General features: G+C 34.6%; 1 protein-coding gene and 1 long non-coding RNA gene across 2 annotated transcripts in view; one reads left to right on the plus strand and one right to left on the minus strand.

Annotated features, from left to right (window-relative positions):
- Nucleotides 1-25,080, plus strand: part of LOC128179821 (uncharacterized) — a 32,568-nt gene extending 7,488 nt beyond the window's left edge. Inside the window, 3 exon segments of the mRNA XM_052847452.1 lie at nucleotides 6,900-6,986; nucleotides 16,425-23,329; nucleotides 23,331-25,080. Of these exon segments, the coding sequence (XP_052703412.1) occupies nucleotides 6,900-6,986; nucleotides 16,425-23,329; nucleotides 23,331-24,599 (8,261 nt within the window). The 3' untranslated portion in view covers nucleotides 24,600-25,080.
- On the minus strand, nucleotides 4,361-6,836 carry LOC128179836 (uncharacterized). The gene is made up of 3 exons (XR_008243145.1): nucleotides 6,499-6,836; nucleotides 5,556-5,607; nucleotides 4,361-4,972 (listed from the first exon to the last, which is right to left on the minus strand). It is a non-coding gene; the product is annotated as an uncharacterized LOC128179836 (long non-coding RNA).
- Nucleotides 25,081-25,328: the final 248 nt, after the last annotated feature.

Below are 25,328 nucleotides of genomic sequence, written 5' to 3' on the forward strand. Positions count from 1 at the left end.
TGAAAATCTTCTTCTCTACTACCATATATATTTGTTAAAAACTAAATGCATGATTATGATGTCCATGAAGCCCTCTTCCTAAATTGTGAAATTCATGACCCCTGGGTCAGGGATTCAAGCTCTAGGGTGGGGCCAATATGGCCAAATAGTAAAAATGTATTAAATCTTAGAAAATCTTCTTCTCTACTACCATATATATTTGTTAAAAACTAAATGCATGATTATGATGTCCATGAGGCTCTCTACTAAAATTATGAAATTCATGACCCCTTTGTTAGGTGTTCATGCTCTGGGGTGGGGCCAATATGGCCATATAGTAAAACTGATTTAAATCTTAAAAAATCTTCTTCTCTACTCCCACACATGTGGGCAAAAAACTGAATACATGGTTATGATATCCACAATCTCCTTTACCTAAATTGTGAAATTCATGGCTCCTGGGTCAAGGGTTCAGGACATGAGGGGGGGGGGGGAGGGGGGCAATATGGCAATAAAGTGTTAATGCATATAATGTTTAAAAATCTTCTTCTTTATTCTCACACATCTGTATAAAAAAAAACGACTAATAATTATGTTTACCAGGAAGTCCTCTACTGAAATTTTAATTTTCATGTCCCCTGGGGTATGGGTTTTGACTCTAGGGCAGGGCCAAAATGGATGTATAGATGTTAATGCATATAACGTTAAAAAATTATCTTCTTTACTCCCACACACCTGAAAGGAAAACTGAATTCATTATTTTGTAAACCAGATCTTTTAGTTTTTCACCAAAATTATAGGTTTCACAGTTCTTTTTGAATTAAATGTGGTTGTCATTACAAATTTAAAATTTTTCTACTCCAGTATGAAACCTAATTAATTAGATGCATATATGAGACTCCATGACAAGTTTGTGTATTGGATATATGCTACTCAGGTGACCGTTAAGGCCAATTGGCCTCTTGTTTTGATTTTCGTTTCGTTTTCATTATTTATGCTTTGTAACCTGGGAACTATCGTCTGTATTTCGTGATTTTTACGTATCAAATAAAACAGAGACTTCGGTAACTCAAACAGTTAACTGTTTACCTGCGCAAATTAAGCAAAATCTGATGTATCAAAAAAGTACTGAAATACAATTCATTCTATCGGTAATTCGGCATTATCTTTTGCGTAATGGAAGATTAACGCAATAGATTTTGTTAAGATGCTGGGCATTTTCTCGAGTTTATTCAGTTTAAATAGAGTTTGATACCGCTGATGGAAATATGTAGATATATAAACATGTATATAGACATGTATGACTCATTTCGAAAAAATAAATTGTGTTCTTTATTTGTTATAGTGCATGTTTCTTGTGTTTAATTGTTTACAATTTCTATTTACTAACCATATTTGAGTGTAAGCTTCGAATTATAAGCAAGATACAGATATTTGCTCACAATTCTATGTTTGTTCACAGATCTTAAAAACTAAAGATTAAAAAAGTAAAAAATTTGTCAATATTTTTTAAGAACATTTTCAAAGTCTGTTCTTCCAGAAACCAACTTTAACAACTTATAGTATTGTAAACTTAACCTTTTTTCGTCATTATTACCCCTACTGTAGATGTGATCCTTGACTGTGTTTGTGTACATTTGTATAAACTGATTTTGAACCTCAAATACCAGTGAACTGGTCTTGAGTGAATAAAAGAATTGAAAATCTTAGGTCATTCTTTTTTTCCATTTTAAATGCTGAATAGGAAATACCAAGTTAAAAATCTTAAGCTGAATGTAATAAACTCATGTGAACAAAATATGACTCAAACCTAGGCGAACTGTGAGCTCTGTAACTTGCTTATAATTCTACGATTTATGCTGAAATTTTGGTTGAACATTAGAAATTCTATATGAATTAGAGTATGTTAAATACTTGTACAAACAAAATAAAAGAATTATATTCTGTATATGTATACTCTCTGGGGCCCCCTCTTTATACAATAAATAATGTGAAACTACATCAATTTTGATAGTTTTTCAGACACGAGTAAATAAAAACGACATCTTTAAAACAGTTTCCATAGTTCTGATACATTTCTGTTGCGGGGATAAAGTAATTATTGCTATTCCTAAGAAAATATCACAGAAGAAAATTATCCTGATTTGTACGCGAGGTGAATAACAGTCATTTAATTATAATGGAGAAGACAAATTAAATTTTTGAATGTTTTTAATTAGAGGAATTGAGGATTTTTGAAATAAAAAAACAATAACTATTATATTTTTTTAAAAAATACAATAACTAGTAAGTAGTTGGTGAAAAAAATGTACCTATTTACTCTCATATATTTTGATCGCTTTACAAAGTGGGGGGGGGGGGCAGGAATTGGAAGTTAACAACTAAACAGTGTACCCCTACCAAATGTTTAGTTTTATATCTTGCGTAGGATTTTCTTATTCTGGTAAAAATTAGTATTTCATGAAGGTACAATGTCAAAGATTACGTGTATGCAAAAATAAGTGTAAAATTCGAATACTTTACAATATTTATTTTTTGTTATTCTACCGAGGGACCATATGGCACTATATCTTTTGAACGCCCATTGTTGCTCAGGTGAGCGATGTGGCCCCATGGGCCTCTTGTTTTTATAGTTTTATTTAGATGATAGACAGTGGTAACAACTACAACAAAACAAAGACGAACATAAGCACATATGACAATGACATCAAATGTTATCTTTTAAAGATAATAAAAATAGTCAAAAATAATCAGAATATACAATTATGAATTTTCATTATTATTAAGCCTATTAAAGTTATTAACTTACTCCATTGTGGTCTAAAACATGGAAAAGATTGACTGATGTTTCTTCGTTGTTTTCCACCGCACGAGACACACTGAGTTCCACAAATCACAACACACGGATATAAACGGAACATACACAAATTTCACAACACGGACAAAAACAGATAAACACACAAAATAAGCTGTGTAACCGCACAGTTGGTACCATTTTTAAAACTACACAATATACAATATCTGTTATCCAATTTTTGGGTGATATATAATTTACATCAAATCGCAGGACAGTTAAGGCAACATTTTGCTTTTAAACAGCAGTAAAAGGAGGTCGTTTTGCTTTTGTCTATTCATTTCTGCATAATGAATAGTTCTAAACTATTTTGGGTGTTATTGTAAAGATATGGGTCTCCTTTACTTGACCATGTCTAAATTTGTCGGTCACGTGACTTTCTAGGGTCACGTGGGCTTCTTTTAGACAAAAATCGTCAATGCTAAAATGAGACAAAAAGTTCAAGGGCAAGGCAAAGAAATTTAAGAGTATTAAGTAATATGGCAACATATTCAAAATTATCCATACATCATAGAAATCAATGCTCATTCAGTTGTAAAGTTTACTAGTTATGTTTTCTTTAAAAACTGGCTACTTGTTCCTAAAATAGTGCATTTTTGTATATTTTCATTAAAATTACAAAGTAAACCTTCATCTCTCAACAAATGATCATCAGTTTTTATAAAGAACTCGTAAAAGGGAAGAAAATCATACCATGTTTAATAATATCTATAGCCGTCTTGCACTTGAACTTTTGCATTTAATTTCTCAATCTAGAAGTCCTCTCAAATCAATACACATTTCAAACGCACAAGTGATCCCAAAAGGGGAGGTAACTCTTTGAGCGATAACTCTTTTGATATAGGCGCGATGTCATTTTATCACATAATCCGAATCAATTTTAAGATATGTTTCAACAGTACATTATGTAAATGGTTATTTAAACATAGTGCTTCTGTTTTAATTATTTTAAAAGAGACAAGATGGTTACGATGAATCGTCCGCATTTCCTCTGTTGTATCATGGATGTAAACAAAAAACCGTTGTGTATCAGTTCTCTTGGTTAACCGCATTCGCGGAGTTATTGGTTTCTTAATATTTTTTTAGTAATGGGAGAAAAATATATAAGAGCCAATTGTACACAATTATTTGAGGGATTAGATGTCAACAGAGACAAATGAAGCCCCTGCTATTAATATACTAACTAAATTGTTCTCATATATTAAAAAATAAGATATGGAGTATTTTTTCATTATTTATGTGCAGCCTTTGCCCAATGACTGCATATTCTATAGCACTGCTTGGGTCTTTTAATATTATTCTGGGGAGGGGGTTCAAAGGGGTAACTTTATTCTGTTTGCCAGGGGCCAGGTACCATGGTGTTTTACTATGTAAATTGTGAATTAAATTAGAATTTGCCACGGGGACTATACATGTAGATCTGCCCATGTATGAGGCCTTTTCCCATCCCCCATAAGCAATCAACAGTTTTCACCTTTGTATTAATTACACATGCTACACTTGTAATTTCGAATTTAAACACTCATTAAAATTGACTTTTATTTTAATTCAACACATGCAGAATGATTAAGATTAAGGAGAGGGGGAGGGTTAGCATATCTATTCATTCACAAAATAAATTCTAAACGCTCATTTCTCATTACCGAGAAAGGAAAGAGAGTGTGTAAATCCTGCAACAAGGCGATCAAAAGCCATTTTTGGTTCACATCAATATATTGAATTTAAATAAGTCTGAATCCTCCTATGTGAGAGACTCTCTCTCCCGCCCATTTACATACCATCCCCTTTCCACTTCTCAAACAAAATTATATAAATAGAAACAATTATATTTGGTTCATTTGTTTTATTAATTCAAGAAGATAAAGGGCTTTCTGAAAAAAATTCTGTGACAACATTTAAACCTGACATATGCATGCAAACTCAAAATTGCAATTTCTTTTTATGATGTCAATGTGTTTATTGTATGACTTCTTAGTTCTGGTCCTCTTCTCTCTTCAAAAACACAGTCTTCCTGTTCCTAAAGTTCAGGTTTTTCTTTCCATCATTTCATCTTGTATGTGACACCAGGATAAGGGTGCGGGTAAATGATCACCAATAAGAACATCATTTATGTAAATCTCAAGACAAAGCAGGTACCACCTAAAATGAAAATTATATATATTTCAGTAAGTTTAACTTGTTATCAAAATGGCTGAAAGACTGAAATGGAGGATTTTCTACAATTTGATAGTCAATGGAATTTATTTATCATAATGAACATTTCATTATGTTTAGATGTGCATTTAATTTTGCACAAATTCAAATACAGCTTTTCAGTTTGATCGATTTGAAATTATTCGCATCCTCACCCCTGATATGTGCATGATATTAGTTTAATTGCACCCCTTTATTTTACCCGGCCTGACCTTAAAAATGCATCTCTCTCTCTCTCTCTCTCTCTCTCTCTGTCAGACACAACTGATTTGATTGATTGATATTATATAATGCTGGTGCAGTCAGTGTGAATTAAAACATACCATGTATTGTTGATTTGTTGATGAGCAATATTCAAAATTGTAGATTTATAAATAACATAGGTTTATATCAATCATTTTAAAACATTAAATGAAACCATTCGTACTTGAAAATACTTTTTCTAATTGAATTGTCTCATAGAATAATCAGATTGGTCATTATTTCAATGATAAATTATTGAACTTATACATGTATGTTATTTACTTACATTTTTTTTCCAGCCTTTTTTTTCAAATCAGTATGACACTTTTCAAATTACTCTGCAAATAACAAAATATAATTATGAGAAGTCATACAATTTAATTTACATGCATAAGGACATGTCAACAGTAATTTGAACATTTTTGTGAAAGGTCTACATATATTATGCATGGATGGATAAAATGACCAACACTTCAAATTTTATTTGAAAGTTACATATGCACATTCTACACAAACAATACCATATATGACCATGAATGTAAATTCCTCATTTAGAGAAAATCAGATGGAGACATGCAGTCATTTGTTTATTATTATTTGGGTTTTTTTATTATCAATAGTACAGCATCATAAGTATGAACCCAGGTGACAAGATTTCAAACAGTGTTATGGTAATTAATATACTAAGTTCTAAAAACAAACTAGTAATAATTAAGAATTAATGTGCATAAACATCTTAATATATCAACTGGATGAATGTGTAAAAAATATAAATGAACTGTTATGGAAGAATTTTGAACACAGTAGAAAGGTGTTATTGATCAGCTGTTCATCAATTTCCAGAAAATGAAATCAGCATCTTTTAGCCTGCACTGTACTGATTTTCAGAAAATCAAATCAGCTGTTTTCACACAGTCTTTGTATTGTTTACTTACAAATTGAAAGAAAAACAAACAGCTGTGTAAAGCTAAATATTGTCAGTACAAGTACTATGAACGGATTCGTGTCGATTGGTGAAAATGATCAACAATTTAACGGACTGGCAATAAAGCTACATGTACAATGTACATTGTATAGGCCTAAATGTAAACAATGCAGTCTCTCCTCATGTTTTCAACGAAACAACACATTAAGTCGATCAGAAATGCATCAACAGTATAAAATCACAATAAAATAGTTATTGAGCTATCTGGTATATTACAAATACACTGTATATCTATTCTACACACCTGATAAATCATCAAAAGATCGCCATCATCGGGAATACCAGCTACACGTGTTTACATCGTCTGACGAGCGCTTTTGGGACGCAGATTCACACCCATACGAGAGATGCGTTATGGAAATTCTTCGTATATTCTGATTGTTGTAAACTTATAAAAACACACATAAGTGATTCGTAGTTATATTTTGCTTATGAAGTATTAAATCAGCCGTATTTTATGCTTAAACTGCTGTTTTCGGTATATGTTCTATATATGGTAATACAGAGGCGGGGCGTATATTATGACGTCATAACTCATTATCCCTTCATTAGCATATCAAAACGATGTGTTGCCTTATCTGTCCTGCGATGACGCCCATACCGTTTTATGAAAATAATACATCAATTTATTTTCTTTAATTACAGTCCGTCAAAGAAGACATGGTGTAGAATTGCACGAAGAGGATGAGATTGGACCTTTACTCGGAAAACACAAGGATAAGATAAACCAAGGTATGAAAGCAAAACACAAAAACTAAAGTTAAGTCTTGTTTTTAATAAATTAAAAATATTTAACTAAATCACCAAAAGAAAAACAAATTTGAACTCAATTTAAACAACATGAAAAGTGTTTAATAATACCTTGATCTTTACGGGTGTCTTGTCCTATTTTTAAATAGATGCCATGAACAAAAAAAATTAAACTGACTAAACAGATCATCCATGGTACTTACATAAACACAATTCACATAAACCACAACTTAATATGTATCATTTCTAATCTCCATAAGAAATCTGTTTTTGATCCTGTGAATTTGATTGTATTTCTTTTACAGATATGTGTATTTTTATTCAAAATTATTAAGAAGTGATGGAAGCAATAACTTGGGACTGATTAAAGAATAAAACACATGTATTAGAAAATAGGTTGAAAAACATTCGTAGATGTTAATATTAAAATGTTTTGGTTCTAGAGGCAAACTGCGCAAAACAAATTATGTGACAAATACGTATAGTATTGTTTTGGAGATTGATTATTCCAAGGTTGAACTATTGATCAGGTATATGACTAATAAATCCCTAAACGTGAATATTATTTAATTACAGAGTAAGCAAAGTAATACGAATAATAGAAACCAAAACCTTATTACAAATCAACATAACAATCAAAATCATTGTTTAGCAGATGATGGATCTCTTGCATAAAATGTTAGAGCAGTATTTGAACGAAAAAACGTAACAGACCGACAGACAGGCGGATGGAACAGTATAAAACAACATTTCTGATATTACTTTAAAGTGTTGGTATCAGTTTTAAAACATATAGGATCCATTTTTTTAGCTCAGCTGAGCTGAAAGCTCAAGTAAGTTTTTCTGATCACATTTTGTCTGTCGTCCGTCTGTCTGTCCGTAAACTTTTCCCATTTTTAACATCGTCTCAAGAAATACTGAGCCAATTTCAACCAAACTTGACACAAATCACCCATAGACAAATGGGATTCAAAGTATCAAAAATTAAGGCCCACGCTTATTTCAATAAGAGATGATTAAAATTATTGAAAATTTTTGAGAAATTTTCAAAAATCTTCTTCTAAAAAACCATTAAGCCAGGAAGCCTGAAAATTGTTTAAAAGCATTCTCAGGTAGTGTAGATTTAAAATTGTGAAAGTATGACCCCCAGGGGTAGGGTTTGGCCACAATGGGGGTGAAAGTTTTACAAAGGAATATATAGAGAAAAATCTTTTAAAATTTGTTATCAAAAGCAAATTGGCTAGAAAATCTGTAACTTGTGTGGTAGCATCCACAGGTAGAATAGATTAAAGTTTGTTCAAATCCTGATCCCAGGGGGGTAGGTTGGGGTCCCAATGGGTTGTGGGGTTGAATTCTTACATAGGAATATATAAAGGAAAAAAGCAAATTGGCTAGAAAAGCTGTAACTCGTGTTGAAGGATCCTCAGGTATGATCGACTCAAGTTTGTTCAAATCATGACCCCCGGTTGTAGATCGTGCCACATTGAGTGAAGGTGCAATTTTGCATGTAAAGCAAATTCTTCTTGTAAACTTAAATGTTACATTGCCTGGTTTTACTAAAATGTGAGCATCCTGACATAATGTAGATTCTCAATTGCTTTGAACCTGTACAATTTTTGAGCTCCACCAGGGGTAAAAAGTAGGTCTAAAGATAATTATGAAAGATCTTCTTGAGAACTGTAATGTTCATTATTTGATATGAATTTGAAATTATTCTGTTCAAAAGTGGCGCAATGTTCGACATAATGAAATCTAACAAGAGGCCCATGGGCCACATCGCTCACCTGAGGAACAATAGGTATAATAAAATCAGCTTAATGGATTCATAATACAAACTATCAGGACAATGTGCAATAATACATGTAAATCCTGTATAAATGAAATCCATTTCCCCCCTGGATATTCTTATGTTTATAATCATTAGTCCTTTTTCTAACAAGATGATTTTATATTCATATCACATGTTGAGTATTGCAGTTCTCAAAAAGATCCCTAAGAATTGTTTATACATGTATATGGGATAAAAAGCTACATCAAACTCTGAACCTTCTTGTGAGGCCAAAGAATTGTCCTGTTAACAATTGTTAACAATTATAAAGAATCATCTGGCTGATTATTTTCTGAGAAGAATATTTTTAAGATTAACTCTATATATTACTGTGTAAAACTTTAACACCCAACCCCCTCAATGTGGCCCCACCCTACCCCAGGGTTCATGATTTTCACAACTTTGAATCTACACTATTTGAGAATTATCCTGGCTGATTAGTTTTTGAGAAGAAGAGTTTTAAAGATTTACTCTATATATATTACTATGTACAACTTTGACCCCTATTGTGGCCCCAACCTACCCCTGGGGGTCATGATTCTCACAACGTTAAATCTACACTACATGAGGATGCTACCACACAAGTTTCAGCTTTCCTGGCTGATTAGTTTCTGAAAAGAAGATTTCTAAAGATTTACTCTATATATTCCTTTGTAAAACTTCGACCCCCTTTGAGGTCCTACCCTACCCCTAGGGGGTCATGATTTTTACAAATTTAAATCTACATTACCTGAGGGTGCTTCCACACAAGTTTCAGCTTTCCTTGCTGATTAGTTTTTCAGAAGAATATTTTTAAAGATTTACTAATACATATTCTTTTGTAAAACTTCAATCCCCCATTGTGGCCCCAACCTGACCCCAATGGTCACCTGAAGATGATACCACACACGTTTCAGCTTTCCTGGCTGATTAGTTTCTGAGAAGAATATTGTTAAAGATTTACTCTATATATTTCTATGTGAACATCGACCCCCCCCCATTGTGGCCCCACCCTACCCCCGGGGGTCATGATTTTCACAACTTTAAATCTACACTACCTGAGAATGCTTCCACACAAGTTACAGCTTTCCTGGCTGATTAGTTTCTGAAAAGAAGATTGTTAAAAATTTACTCTATATATTCCTTTTTAAAGCTTCGACCCCCCCAATGTGACCCCTCCCTACCTCCGGGGGTCATGATTTTCACAACTTTAAATCTACACTACCTGAGGATACTTCCACACAAGTTTCAGCTTTTCTTGCTGATCAGTTTTTGAGAAGAAGATTTTTAAAGAATTACTCTACATATTCCTTTGTAAAAATTCAATCCCCCATTGTGGCCCCTCCCTACCCCCGGGGATCATGCTTTTTGCAACGTTAAATCTACACTTCGGCACACTACCTGAGGATACTTCCACAAAAGTTTCAGTTATTCTAGCTTAATGGTTCTTGAGAAGAAAATTTTTGAAATTTTCTCAAATTTTTTCATTAATTTCTAATCATCTCCCCTTGTAAAAGGGCGTGGACCTTTATTTTCACAACTTTGAATCCCCTTTATCTGAAACGATTTGTGCTAAGTTTGGTTTAAATTGCCCAAGTTATTCTTTGAAAGATGTTGAAAATGTTGAAAGTCTACGGACGGACAGACGGACAAATTGAACCAAATTCAAAGTCTTTGTATATCTTTAGTCAACTGCATTTTCCAGATAATTAGTGGGTGTAAGTATGTAAGTAATTTATTTATAGTGACATGTGTATACATTTCCAAGTAATTTATCAACAACAGTAAGCATAGATTTAACACCCGGCCTGCTAGGTCTATATGGCACTTTTAACACATTATGCATGAAAAAGAAAAGAAAACTAGACACGATCTCATTGCGAGCAACGAGGAGGTTTTCCGTCTGATTTTTGAATTTGAGATATATGTTTGATCTTGATTTTGGTATTTAACAGCTAAACATGATTTAAAATAGAATACAGGGTCTAGATTCTAAGGTCCAGATACTATTTTGTTTCAGGTGTAAGATGTTTGTTCAAGTGTTCGTCACCGTTCGTTGTCCAATACCTTCATCGGTATACTGTGTTGTTTCCTGGGTCCAAGGTTTTGTTATTTGTTCCAAAAATTGTTGGGATATCTAGAGCTCATGTTTTTAATATCAATAGCAACTGATCTTTTATGGGCGCTTTCAGTACGTCTAAAAGATTTATCAACTGTATCTCATGCTTTGATGAATTCCCCTCGTAAAGCAAATTTGACTTTCCTTCCACTGTTATATCGTAAGAATTTATTTTCAGTTTCCCTCGTGCTTTCCCATAATTCCGTTAATTAGCCAGTCCAGTAGAGTTTGTTGTTTTTTAACGGTTATTGTTTTGTTTTTATATTCGACTGCAATCAAAGCAGAGTCTCATTAGAGATTATGTCGCACAATTTTTCGTAAATTTCGTCAATGCATTCCGGAGATTTCCGACTGTTTTCTATCAATTCTACTGTCGCTATCAATGCAGAATTTCTTAATTCGATTGCCATTAAATCGAACGGGATGCTATGAAGTTGAAAACAGTTTTTGCGATGTTCACTTCTCTTTGTGTCAGAATCACTGATGTTTAAATCGCAAGTGATAGCGGAATGATCCGGGAGTGTTGATTTTTCACTGATAAATTTATGTAGTTTGAATTCTTTTACAATGGTATGCATGTTGCCACATTAAATTTTGTTATCGTTTTAAACACATCAATAGGTGCACGAATATAATCAAGAACATATTCACTTTTTCTTAAAATACATGTAAAGTTATCATCTGGAAATCTGCTATTCAATACACAAAAATTTGCTTCATTAAAAAAAATTAATTAATATGTGCCCATGTTGATTGACAGTATTATCTATATGAATTCGGTTAGGAATATTATATGACTCAATAAACCTGATTTCATCATGATTATTGTTGCTCATGTGAGCAATGTGGCTTATGGGCCTCTTGTTTGTTTTTCCGTCGTTAATTGACCCAAAAACATAAACCCCAAATCATTCTAGAAGATAATAAAGAGCATTAAATGTCATAGCAGTATGAGAAAGAAAAACGTGACAGCGGACGGACGAAACAGAATAACAACAATATGTCTGAACTCACATTGAAAGTGCGGTTTAAACTATTGAATCATATAATATTCAAGATATCGGTGCAATTTGCTTAAAGCTGACATGAATTAATTAATAACCACGCACCTCTCCCCTTTTATCTCTGACAGTTGCCGATTAGTTGCCGATTTCTATTGTTCTGCTCATAGCTATACACCCGCTATAAAAGACCGAGAGCATCATTCATGCTTCACCGCATTCAGGTATTTCATAACCCATTCCATAACGTTACAATGGTCGGGAAGATTTGAATAAACGCGCATTGAACAAAACAAAATATGACGACCAATGCACTGGTAAGGAATATCGGATGAAAGACGACATTAAAACAGACTGAAATCCAAAATCACATATTTCAAAAAATCCTCGATCATTGTAGAACGTTCTTCTGTGTCTTACTGTTACAATATCACAATGCTCAAATAACACTGAAGCAGATTTTGCAGTGACAGCATAGACTTCAGAAAACGGAATAATTTCTAAAGAAACTGATTATAGCAATGTTTAGTGTAGCGGATAGTGGATGAAATATTTCACTTGTGGAGACAAGCACCAAATTTTGCATGAAGGTTCCTTGAACATTACTTGAGTAAAAACTATCGTTGGCCATTTAAGTTTTGATCATTTTCAAGATGGCCGCCTCTTGTTTCAAAATGGCGTCTTTTTTCATAAAGTTTTCATGATATTTTAAATATTTCTGGGTAATGTTTTTATTTTCTGTGAAATTATGAAGAAGAATTTGTTGTATGCTATAATTTGATATTTATTCCATATATTAACACTCTGTGTATGCGTTTAAAAACATTTTTGAATGTACATGATCTAATCGTCTAAGCAGTTGCACTGCAAAGAGCAGTGCCAAATAATTTGGACTTGAAGCATTTGCATTCCCCAGAACAACTAATATTACATCAACATTTCAGTAGTTTTTGACATGAAGCCGCCGTTGATGGTAAGGATGTCCCGTGTGAAACCGATAAACCGCAATCTTATCCCAACCCTATCTGGAAGGGGATGCTGGTTTTTTTTTACTTACATAGTAACTGACCCAATGTATGTTTAGCTTGCAATACAGATCTCTTAATATGCTCTACAAGAGCAGCTCTTGAGGGATCGAGGGATGCCATTGTGTGGAAGCTGCTTACGAGCAAAGAGGCCAAGGCGCGTGTCATTTACTCTATCGGAAGTGCTAGACCGAACGTACATAATGACTACAAATTCTTGTAGTTTATTAATTATATGTTCTGTCACACTGTCACAAGGAGAACTTAAGAATCTGAGTACCTCTGTTACGTTCTCAAACACATTTCAGCCTGCCATTCTGTCATTTTACCTGTCTCAACAAGTGGAACTCTGTATCCCAGTCAGTGAACGCATGAAAGAATGACAGTGCTTTGATCTTGGACCCAGTGATCTAACGATGTCATGAACTGGTATCTATCGCAAATCCTTGCCCTTTCCAAATGTCACCCATAACTCATCAACTTTCAAATCAACCACCTTAATAACAACACCAATCTGTATCCGAACTTACTACGATGATTGAATTGATACTACCTAAGGGTGCATGTTTTGCATTTGCATTTTGCATCGATTTGCATTTTTTCCTTTGTTACAACTATAGTAGTTTCTGTCGTAATATTTGCAGATACGATAATGTTCAAGGAACCTTCATGCAAAATTTGGTGCTTGTCTCCACAAGTGAAATATCTTACTGAAATATTGACCTAAGCCACTACACCATGTTACGCAGTTCATACATTCTTGAATTTACTATCACTTATCTACTGTGTATTGAAGCGTATTAGTGCCACTCTATATATATTTTTATTTTTTTAAATTCCAACTTTAATGTTGGAATTTCCAGTGAATTCGAGTTGTTGTATCATTATATTGAGTTCTTCGTGAAAGCAAATGAGCTCCCCCATTCTTTTTATGAGTAAAGTCTAATTTACACTGAACAAAAAATCATAGTATATATCTATCTATCTATATATATAAATATAATAAAAATCAACTTTAAAGTTGATTTTTCCAACTTTAAAGTTGGAAATTCCAAGATTAAAGTTGGAAATTCCAACTTTAAAGTTGGAAAAATCAACTTTAAAGTTTGAAATTCTAACATTAAAGTTGGAAATTCCAAGATTAAAGTTGGAAATTCCAACTTTAAAGTTGGAAAAATCAACTTTAATCTTGGAATTTTAAAGAAAAAAAACTACAAAGTGGCACTAATACGCTTCCGTAACTGTGTTAGATGTAGTGCGTTATGCCCTCAGTATGACACACTTGTTCGATGTGTATGCACATGCAGTAAGACAGCACATCACTGTCTGCGTGTGATATTGGGAATTCATCGGAAATTCTATCTAAGAATAAAACATTTTTTATATTTAATTATTTCTTTCGTTCTCCTCCTGTCACTGATTGTTTCCATTCATCATTTTTACAAACATATTATTACATTGTACAGTTCTATCACTTGGAAGTCCGTGCAACCTGAATGCCTCGATCGGAAAGCAACCAACCGTAACTTTCCCGGCCGGTATATATACCCCAGTGACAGTTGAGGAGCGATAGAAACTAATATGACGACCAAATGCTTTTATAAATTCATGTCAGTTATAATACACATCCTATACGGCAACTCTCAGCGATCAATTAAGTATACACTTCTTTGATCTGTGACGTTAAATGAGGAGCATGATGTAATGTTTTCCTATAGAAAAAAAACATTAATTTTATCAACATACCCAATTATAAATACTATGTTTTGAGTTATTGACTTTAAAGTTGTCTTTACCTACGCATTTAGAAATGAATAAAAACAATCCAAACGTATAAAAGAGTTTGACAAAGCCAACCTAGTAAACTATCCCTAAATGAAAGTCAGATTTTTTTTATTGGGGTAAATATTCGTTAGTAATTTATGCTTCGAGCTATAAGATGAAAACAAAATGTCCCGCTGTTTTAAAATGATTCACATGCGCGGATCCATAGGAGGGGGGGGGGGTCCAGGACCCCTTTCCCTGGAATTTGCAAAGATGAAAAATTGCAATACATATCGATTTAAAGGAAAATGAGTTTTAATTTCATGAAAAGGTTCGACTCCCTCCCTCTCTAACGGAAAAAAAATTCTGGATTCGCGCCTGATCTCGAAATAATTTCAGTACATTGCTTTTAACTTGATACGGAGCAAAAATACCCATTCCTCAAGTATATGTCTAATCATTCACATGGGTCAAGTCCGTTATGACATAAGTTTGACATTTTGTGAAAATTTATTTCAGGCAATATCAAGAACTTGAAATCCATCAAAATAATATTTGTGTTTTAAGCCACCTTAACCTGAGAAGAAGCACACTTGTATTAATGTTTAGCTTGGAAAACTATTTTCAATGAGGGTCACGATCAGCCACAAGGTGTGGTTGAATTTCCCCGTCGAGATATACCGACAAAATTTATTATATAGAGTAAAATTCCAGAAGGATAGTTTCTAACCACTCAAAATGGATTTTTCTATTTACATAAGGAAACTTTCGGGTTCTGTTCCACTATAATGCATTAACCGCTGTTACAAAGTTGTACTCAATGCTAATTGTTTGGTTCATCATACATGCACGACATAGTGTTAAAGTGTATGTGTATACACTATGCAACAGCTTACAGTATGAACTTCGATTGTTAACAGTTATATATAAAAACAAGTAAGTAGTATAAAAACATATAGATTTCTAAAGAATATAACGCCGTTCATTTTTTAAAAATAATTTTTAATTCATGTATTTTATTTTTAGCCGGGCTCTGCTGAGATCAGAGTCCTGGCTGTTGGCAGTCAAATCGCCAATGTCACTATATATAAAAAGCACAACTTCAAAAGTAAACAAAGAACCAAACACCGTCAAAGTAAAAGCTTCCGCTATACCAAATAGTTACATAAATTGCCACGGTTTGCTACATTGTTGGCATTTTGTTTCTTTTTTGATTTCGAGAGATTTGTCTATCTTTTATTGTTTTCTTATTCATAACGTGTTTTAAAAACGAGACTAGCCATTTTTGACATATACAATGCGCATGAATTTCCATGAACTACTTTGCTGTGCGTTGAAGAAATGGGGATTGAATATATAACACTTGTTGCAAAATTCAAGGTAGCAACTGTTGAATTATTTCTACTAAACATATTTTTGTTTATAGCTGCTTACAAAATTTGGTCGCTCTCTGACGTTTTGCCTGACATTAAAAGAGAGAGAGAGAGAGAGAGAGAGAGAGGGGGGGGAGAGAGAGAGACATAGATTTTCAGTTTTAGCTACACATAGTACAATAAGCATAAAGACAAACCTAAAGAGCCCGATATTCAGTTCTTCAGTACTTTGAATTAATTATGTAACCATTGGGTATATAAATTCCTAATTCAAGATTAAGGTATTAGCTATTTTTTAATGTTATTGAGTGTTGACTACTTCTCATTCCAGAATCACAGATGGAAAAGTCCATTTTTGACCAATGGGAGCAGGACGAATCTTGTTTTATTTCAACAAATGCTTGTGAAGAAGTAGAAAAAATAATCAAAAGCAGGAACCTGGTTATAGTGGGTGGTCACTCAGGATCCGGAAAGTCAGCCATTATTCAACACATCGCACTCAAATACAGAAAGCAGGGCTGGACCGTAAGACGAGTAACGGAGGTAAAAGAAATTGTGAATGAATATTCTTCAAGTCGATTTCAAAAGAATAAAACTATTTGTGTTTTTAATGATCCACTGGGAAAAGAATCCTTTGATGAAATATTGAACAATTCATGGCAAAGATATGAGGAAGAAATAACAACTTACTTAAAGACAGCAAAACTTTTTATGTCATGCAGGAATTACATTATTTCTGAGAGTAGGATTACACGCTATCTCGTTCAACATTCAGATATCGTAGATATCAATAATGACCAACATAAACTTTCCAAACAAGCAAAAATCCAAATTTTGAACATATATATGTCCAGTCTGAATTTATCAAAAGAAGAATGCAATCGTATTGTTAAAACTGAAAGGTATTTTCCGTTACTGTGTAAATTATATTCGAAAAAAAAAGAATATCTAGGAAACATATTCAAATTTTTCGAAGAACCTGTTACAGTTTTAGAAGGAGAAATATCTTATTTCAAAAACAAAAACAAAGAAAAATACTTAGCTTTAGTTCTTCTTGTTCTTTTTAATAATAAGATTTGCATTGGTAATCTCTTAGAAAACAAAGAATACACCGAAGAGTTTAAACATGGGTTAAACCTCTGCGGATTTAATAGCATGGCACCTTCTGAAGTAGTCAACAATCTTGACTCCCTGAACGAATATTTGGTCAAGAAAGTAGGCGACACGTACCATTTTTATCATGACTTTGTAATGGAAGTTACTACGCATGTGTTTGGAACAGATTATCCCACTGAAACAATAAAATACGCCGATATTGGCTTCCTCAGAAGAAGAGTAAAATTGGGAAATTTTGACAAACACGACGACTCGTTCACTATTTATCTAAGTGACAAATACATTGAGAAACTTGGAGAAAGACTTTATACTGAACTGTTTGGAGAACGCGTGGTAGATGTCGTACTCAACCCTTGTCTAAAGAATGAAAAAGTAATCGAAGTACTGCAAAAAAAGATAGCAGGTCATCCCGAAAATCACTATATGCTACTTGAAACAAAGAAACTTACAATTGATAAACAAAAACTTGATTTGACTTCTAAAACAGTACTAATGAATAAACTTGAATTTCTGGAATTAGAAAATGAAGTATCGCCATTGTTTGTTTTGATTGTATTTTGTCATACACAACTTTCGCTATATTGCTTGAATTTTCTTGAGCAAAAGCATACCGACAACAGCTGTTTTTCTGCAGTGTGTTGCAATGGTTCAACAGAATTGTTTAATTATGTTTGTAAAGACAACGCAGAAGAATCTTTTAATAAGACATGGGGAGATTTATGTCATATTCACATTGTATCCTTGTTCCATAATCATGACCTACTCAATAAGCTTATTAAGGAAGGTGTAAATGTCAATAGAAAGACTGACAATTACGGTGGTTGGACACCCCTTATGTTAGCAGCTGGTAACGATATCCGAGAAAACGATGACTATAACCATAGGGAAACAGGTGCAGAACGAAGGGATAAAACTGTACAACTTTTACTGAGTAATGGAGCAGACATTAATTTATGTCTAGAGAACGGAACCAGTCCTCTCTATATAGCTTGTGGAAACGGACATGATAGCACTGTACAACTTTTACTGAGTAATGGAGCAGACATTAATTTATATCTAGAGAAAGGAGCCAGTCCTCTCCATATAGCTTGTCAAAACGGACATAATAGCACTGTACAACTTTTACTGAGTAATGGAGCAGACATTAATTTATGTCTAGAGAACGGAACCAGTCCTCTCTTTATAGCTTGTCAAAACGGACATAATAGCACTGTACAACTTTTACTGAGTAATGGAGCAGACATTAATTTATGTGACGAGGACGGAGCCAGTCCTCTCTATATAGCTTGTCTAATCGGACATAATAGCACTGTAAAACTTTTACTGAGTAGTGGAGCAGACATTAATTTATGTCTAGAGAAAGGAGCCAGTCCTCTCTATATAGCTTGTCAAAACGGACATAATAGCACTGTACAACTTTTACTGAGTAATCGAGCAGACATTAATTTATGTGAGGAGGACGGCGCCAGTCCTCTCCATATAGCTTGTCAAAACGGACATGATAGCACTGTGCAACTTTTACTGAGTAATGGAGCAGACATTAATTTATGCATGAAAAACGGAGCCAGTCCTCTCCATGTAGCTTGTCTAAACGGACATGATAGCACTGTACAACTTTTACTGAAGAATGGAGCGGACATTAATTTATGTAAAGAGAACGGAGTCAGTCCTCTCTATATAGCTTGTCAAAACGGACATGATAGCACTGTACAACTTTTACTGAATAATGGAGCAGACATTAATTTATGTGAGGAGGAAGGCGTCAGTCCTCTCTATATAGCTTGTCAAAACGGACATGATAGCACTGTACAACTTTTACTGAGTAATCGAGCAGACATTAATTTATGTCTAGAGGACGGAACCAGTCCTCTCCATGTAGCTTGTCTAAACGGACATGATAGCTTTGTACAACTTTTACTGAAGAATGGAGCGGACATTAATTTATGTAAAGAGAACGGAGTCAGTCCTCTCTATATAGTTTGTGAAAACGGACATAATAGCACTGTACAACTTTTACTGAGTAATGGAGCAGACATTAATTTATGTCTAGAGGACGGAACCAGTCCTCTCTATATAGCTTGTCAAAACGGACATGATAGCACTGTACAACTTTTACTGAATAATGGAGCAGACATTAATTTATGTGAGGAGGAAGGCGTCAGTCCTCTCTATATAGCTTGTCAAAACGGACATGATAGCACTGTACAACTTTTACTGAGTAATCGAGCAGACATTAATTTATGTCTAGAGGACGGAACCAGTCCTCTCCATGTAGCTTGTCTAAACGGACATGATAGCATTGTACAACTTTTACTGAAGAATGGAGCGGACATTAATTTATGTAAAGAGAACGGAGTCAGTCCTCTCTATATAGCTTGTGAAAACGGACATAATAGCACTGTACAACTTTTACTGAGTAATGGAGCAGACATTAATTTATGTCTAGAGGACGGAACCAGTCCTCTCTATATAGCTTGTCAAAACGGACATGATAGCACTGTACAACTTTTACTGAATAATGGAGCAGACATTAATTTATGTGAGGAGGAAGGCGTCAGTCCTCTCTATATAGCTTGTCAAAACGGACATGATAGCACTGTACAACTTTTACTGAGTAATGGAGCAGACATTAATTTATGTCTAGAGAACGGAACCAGTCCTCTCTATATAGCTTGTGGAAACGGACATGATAGCACTGTACAACTTTTACTGAGTAATGGAGCAGACATTAATTTATATCTAGAGAAAGGAGCCAGTCCTCTCCATATAGCTTGTCAAAACGGACATAATAGCACTGTACAACTTTTACTGAGTAATGGAGCAGACATTAATTTATGTCTAGAGAACGGAACCAGTCCTCTCTTTATAGCTTGTCAAAACGGACATAATAGCACTGTACAACTTTTACTGAGTAATGGAGCAGACATTAATTTATGTGACGAGGACGGAGCCAGTCCTCTCTATATAGCTTGTCTAATCGGACATAATAGCACTGTAAAACTTTTACTGAGTAGTGGAGCAGACATTAATTTATGTCTAGAGAAAGGAGCCAGTCCTCTCTATATAGCTTGTCAAAACGGACATAATAGCACTGTACAACTTTTACTGAGTAATCGAGCAGACATTAATTTATGTGAGGAGGACGGCGCCAGTCCTCTCCATATAGCTTGTCAAAACGGACATGATAGCACTGTGCAACTTTTACTGAGTAATGGAGCAGACATTAATTTATGCATGAAAAACGGAGCCAGTCCTCTCCATGTAGCTTGTCTAAACGGACATGATAGCACTGTACAACTTTTACTGAAGAATGGAGCGGACATTAATTTATGTAAAGAGAACGGAGTCAGTCCTCTCTATATAGCTTGTCAAAACGGACATGATAGCACTGTACAACTTTTACTGAATAATGGAGCAGACATTAATTTATGTGAGGAGGAAGGCGTCAGTCCTCTCTATATAGCTTGTCAAAACGGACATGATAGCACTGTACAACTTTTACTGAGTAATCGAGCAGACATTAATTTATGTCTAGAGGACGGAACCAGTCCTCTCCATGTAGCTTGTCTAAACGGACATGATAGCTTTGTACAACTTTTACTGAAGAATGGAGCGGACATTAATTTATGTAAAGAGAACGGAGTCAGTCCTCTCTATATAGCTTGTGAAAACGGACATAATAGCACTGTACAACTTTTACTGAGTAATGGAGCAGACATTAATTTATGTCTAGAGGACGGAACCAGTCCTCTCTATATAGCTTGTCAAAACGGACATGATAGCACTGTACAACTTTTACTGAATAATGGAGCAGACATTAATTTATGTGAGGAGGAAGGCGTCAGTCCTCTCTATATAGCTTGTCAAAACGGACATGATAGCACTGTACAACTTTTACTGAGTAATCGAGCAGACATTAATTTATGTCTAGAGGACGGAACCAGTCCTCTCCATGTAGCTTGTCTAAACGGACATGATAGCATTGTACAACTTTTACTGAAGAATGGAGCGGACATTAATTTATGTAAAGAGAACGGAGTCAGTCCTCTCTATATAGCTTGTGAAAACGGACATAATAGCACTGTACAACTTTTACTGAGTAATGGAGCAGACATTAATTTATGTCTAGAGGACGGAACCAGTCCTCTCTATATAACTTGTCAAAACGGACATGATAGCACTGTACAACTTTTACTGAATAATGGAGCAGACATTAATTTATGTGAGGAGGAAGGCGTCAGTCCTCTCTATATAGCTTGTCAAAACGGACATGATAGCACTGTACAACTTTTACTGAGTAATGGAGCAGACATTAATTTATGTCTAGAGAACGGAACCAGTCCTCTCTATATAGCTTGTGGAAACGGACATGATAGCACTGTACAACTTTTACTGAGTAATGGAGCAGACATTAATTTATATCTAGAGAAAGGAGCCAGTCCTCTCCATATAGCTTGTCAAAACGGACATAATAGCACTGTACAACTTTTACTGAGTAATGGAGCAGACATTAATTTATGTCTAGAGAACGGAACCAGTCCTCTCTTTATAGCTTGTCAAAACGGACATAATAGCACTGTACAACTTTTACTGAGTAATGGAGCAGACATTAATTTATGTGACGAGGACGGAGCCAGTCCTCTCTATATAGCTTGTCTAATCGGACATAATAGCACTGTAAAACTTTTACTGAGTAGTGGAGCAGACATTAATTTATGTCTAGAGAAAGGAGCCAGTCCTCTCTATATAGCTTGTCAAAACGGACATAATAGCACTGTACAACTTTTACTGAGTAATCGAGCAGACATTAATTTATGTGAGGAGGACGGCGCCAGTCCTCTCCATATAGCTTGTCAAAACGGACATGATAGCACTGTGCAACTTTTACTGAGTAATGGAGCAGACATTAATTTATGCATGAAAAACGGAGCCAGTCCTCTCCATGTAGCTTGTCTAAACGGACATGATAGCACTGTACAACTTTTACTGAAGAATGGAGCGGACATTAATTTATGTAAAGAGAACGGAGTCAGTCCTCTCTATACAGCTTTTTAAAACGGACATGATAGCACTGTACAACTTTTACTGAATAATGGAGCAGACATTAATTTATGTGAGGAGGAAGGCGTCAGTCCTCTCTATATAGCTTGTCAAAACGGACATGATAGCACTGTACAACTTTTACTGAGTAATCGAGCAGACATTAATTTATGTCTAGAGGACGGAACCAGTCCTCTCCATGTAGCTTGTCTAAACGGACATGATAGCTTTGTACAACTTTTACTGAAGAATGGAGCGGACATTAATTTATGTAAAGAGAACGGAGTCAGTCCTCTCTATATAGCTTGTGAAAACGGACATAATAGCACTGTACAACTTTTACTGAGTAATGGAGCAGACATTAATTTATGTCTAGAGGACGGAACCAGTCCTCTCTATATAGCTTGTCAAAACGGACATGATAGCACTGTACAACTTTTACTGAATAATGGAGCAGACATTAATTTATGTGAGGAGGAAGGCGTCAGTCCTCTCTATATAGCTTGTCAAAACGGACATGATAGCACTGTACAACTTTTACTGAGTAATCGAGCAGACATTAATTTATGTCTAGAGGACGGAACCAGTCCTCTCCATGTAGCTTGTCTAAACGGACATGATAGCATTGTACAACTTTTACTGAAGAATGGAGCGGACATTAATTTATGTAAAGAGAACGGAGTCAGTCCTCTCTATATAGCTTGTGAAAACGGACATAATAGCACTGTACAACTTTTACTGAGTAATGGAGCAGACATTAATTTATGTCTATAGGACGGAACCAGTCCTCTCTATATAGGTTGTCAAAACGGACATGATAGCACTGTACAACTTTTACTGAATAATGGAGCAGACATTAATTTATGTGAGGAGGAAGGCGTCAGTCCTCTCTATATAGCTTGTCAAAACGGACATGATAGCACTGTACAACTTTTACTGAGTAATGGAGCAGACATTAATTTATGTCTAGAGGACGGAACCAGTCCTCTCTATATAGCTTGTTTAGTCGGACATAATAGCACTGTAAAACTTTTACTGAGTAATGGAGCAGACATTAATTTATGTGAGGAGGAAGGCGTCTAACTGAGTAATGAGTAATGTAGCTTGTCTAAACGGACATGATAGCATTGTACAACTTTTACTGAAGAATGGAGCGGACATTAATTTATGTAAAGAGAACGGAGTCAGTCCTCTCTATATAGCTTGTGAAAACGGACATAATAGCACTGTACAACTTTTACTGAGTAATGGAGCAGACATTAATTTATGTCTAGAGGACGGAACCAGTCCTCTCTATATAGCTTGTCAAAACGGACATGATAGCACTGTACAACTTTTACTGAATAATGGAGCAGACATTAATTTATGTGAGGAGGAAGGCGTCAGTCCTCTCTATATAGCTTGTCAAAACGGACATGATAGCACTGTACAACTTTTACTGAGTAATGGAGCAGACATTAATTTATGTCTAGAGGACGGAACCAGTCCTCTCTATATAGCTTGTTTAGTCGGACATAATAGCACTGTAAAACTTTTACTGAGTAATGGAGCAGACATTAATTTATGTCTAGAGGACGGAACCAGTCCTCTCTATATAGCTTGTCAAAACGGACATGATAGCACTGTACAACTTTTACTGAATAATGGAGCAGACATTAATTTATGTGAGGAGGAAGGCGTCAGTCCTCTCTATATAGCTTGTCAAAACGGACATGATAGCACTGTACAACTTTTACTGAGTAATGGAGCAGACATTAATTTATGTCTAGAGGACGGAACCAGTCCTCTCTATATAGCTTGTCAAAACGGACATGATAGCACTGTACAACTTTTACTGAGTAATGGAGCAGACATTAATTTATGTAGAGAGAACGGAGCCAGTCCTCTCTATATAGCTTGTCAAAACGGACATGATAGCACTGTACAACTTTTACTGAGTAATGGAGCAGACATTAATTCATGTGAGGAAAATGGAGCCGGTCCTCTCTTAATAGCTTGTTTAAATGAACGTGATAGCACTGTACATCTTTTACTGAGTAATGGAGCAGACATTAATTTATGTACGAAAGACAGAGTCAGCCCTCTTATGTATGCTTTTGTGAATAGACATTACGAAACTGTTAATATTTTACTCAACAACGGTGCAGACTCTAGCCTGGCTTGTGGATGGGAAGTCAATCCCGCCTTGGTTGAGTGCTTAGATAAACAAGACTGTACAGTGGTATTTTTAAAACAAAAAGGCAACATTTCAAATAACTTGTATGACCCCGATTCGTATTTTTCTCTGTTTGTATCATGTCAGGTAGAAAGAGTGACAAGAACACAATATTTAAAGAACGAGTCTAAATAATTTCACGTTCAAAATAACATATACATGTATAAATCATTTGGTGAACTGAGATATTAAATACGAGTATGCAATTCAGGATATGGAAGCACACCTGATGTTAAAAACGGACGTTTTGATACCCCTGAAGTGTCTATATAATTGTTTTAGATAAGCAAAGTGATCTTTAAGGGAAAAGAGTATATTTGTTTTGATTAACTTTTTATTCTATTTATTTATATATTTATATTTTATTTATTTAGAATGAGAGAAAAGTATAAGATCGGTTTATCTATCATTGACTTTAAGTGTTGATATCTACTGTACTACCATATATTGGATAAGTAAATGTATATAATTGTGAGGAGAGTATGATTACAGGTACAACCATCAGTCTACATGAAACAAATGATATCTGCGTACGTTTAGCAGAATTATATTTCTTTTAATATGTATGTCTTGTGTTTACGCTTGTCTAGTTATGAAATAAATTGATGGAAATAAACCTTTTTTGTTGAGTTGAATTACATGTATATATTACATGTGGTTATTAAAATTTTAAAGTGCCCCGTAAATTAGGAAAGTATCTGGTATTCTAGTAATTATAAAAATATGTAATGTATAATGAAGTTTAGTGTGGTAGGGCATATCGGTATAAATTTTCATTGATCAAAAATTGCAATTCCAACATCCGTTACGTGTATCAAAGTTCTTTGATATAACTAAAAGTCGGCCTAATACAAAATTATGTAA

The sequence above is a fragment of the Crassostrea angulata genome, chromosome 4 (assembly GCF_025612915.1).
Source record: "Crassostrea angulata isolate pt1a10 chromosome 4, ASM2561291v2, whole genome shotgun sequence".
NCBI lineage: Eukaryota > Metazoa > Mollusca > Bivalvia > Ostreida > Ostreidae > Magallana > Magallana angulata.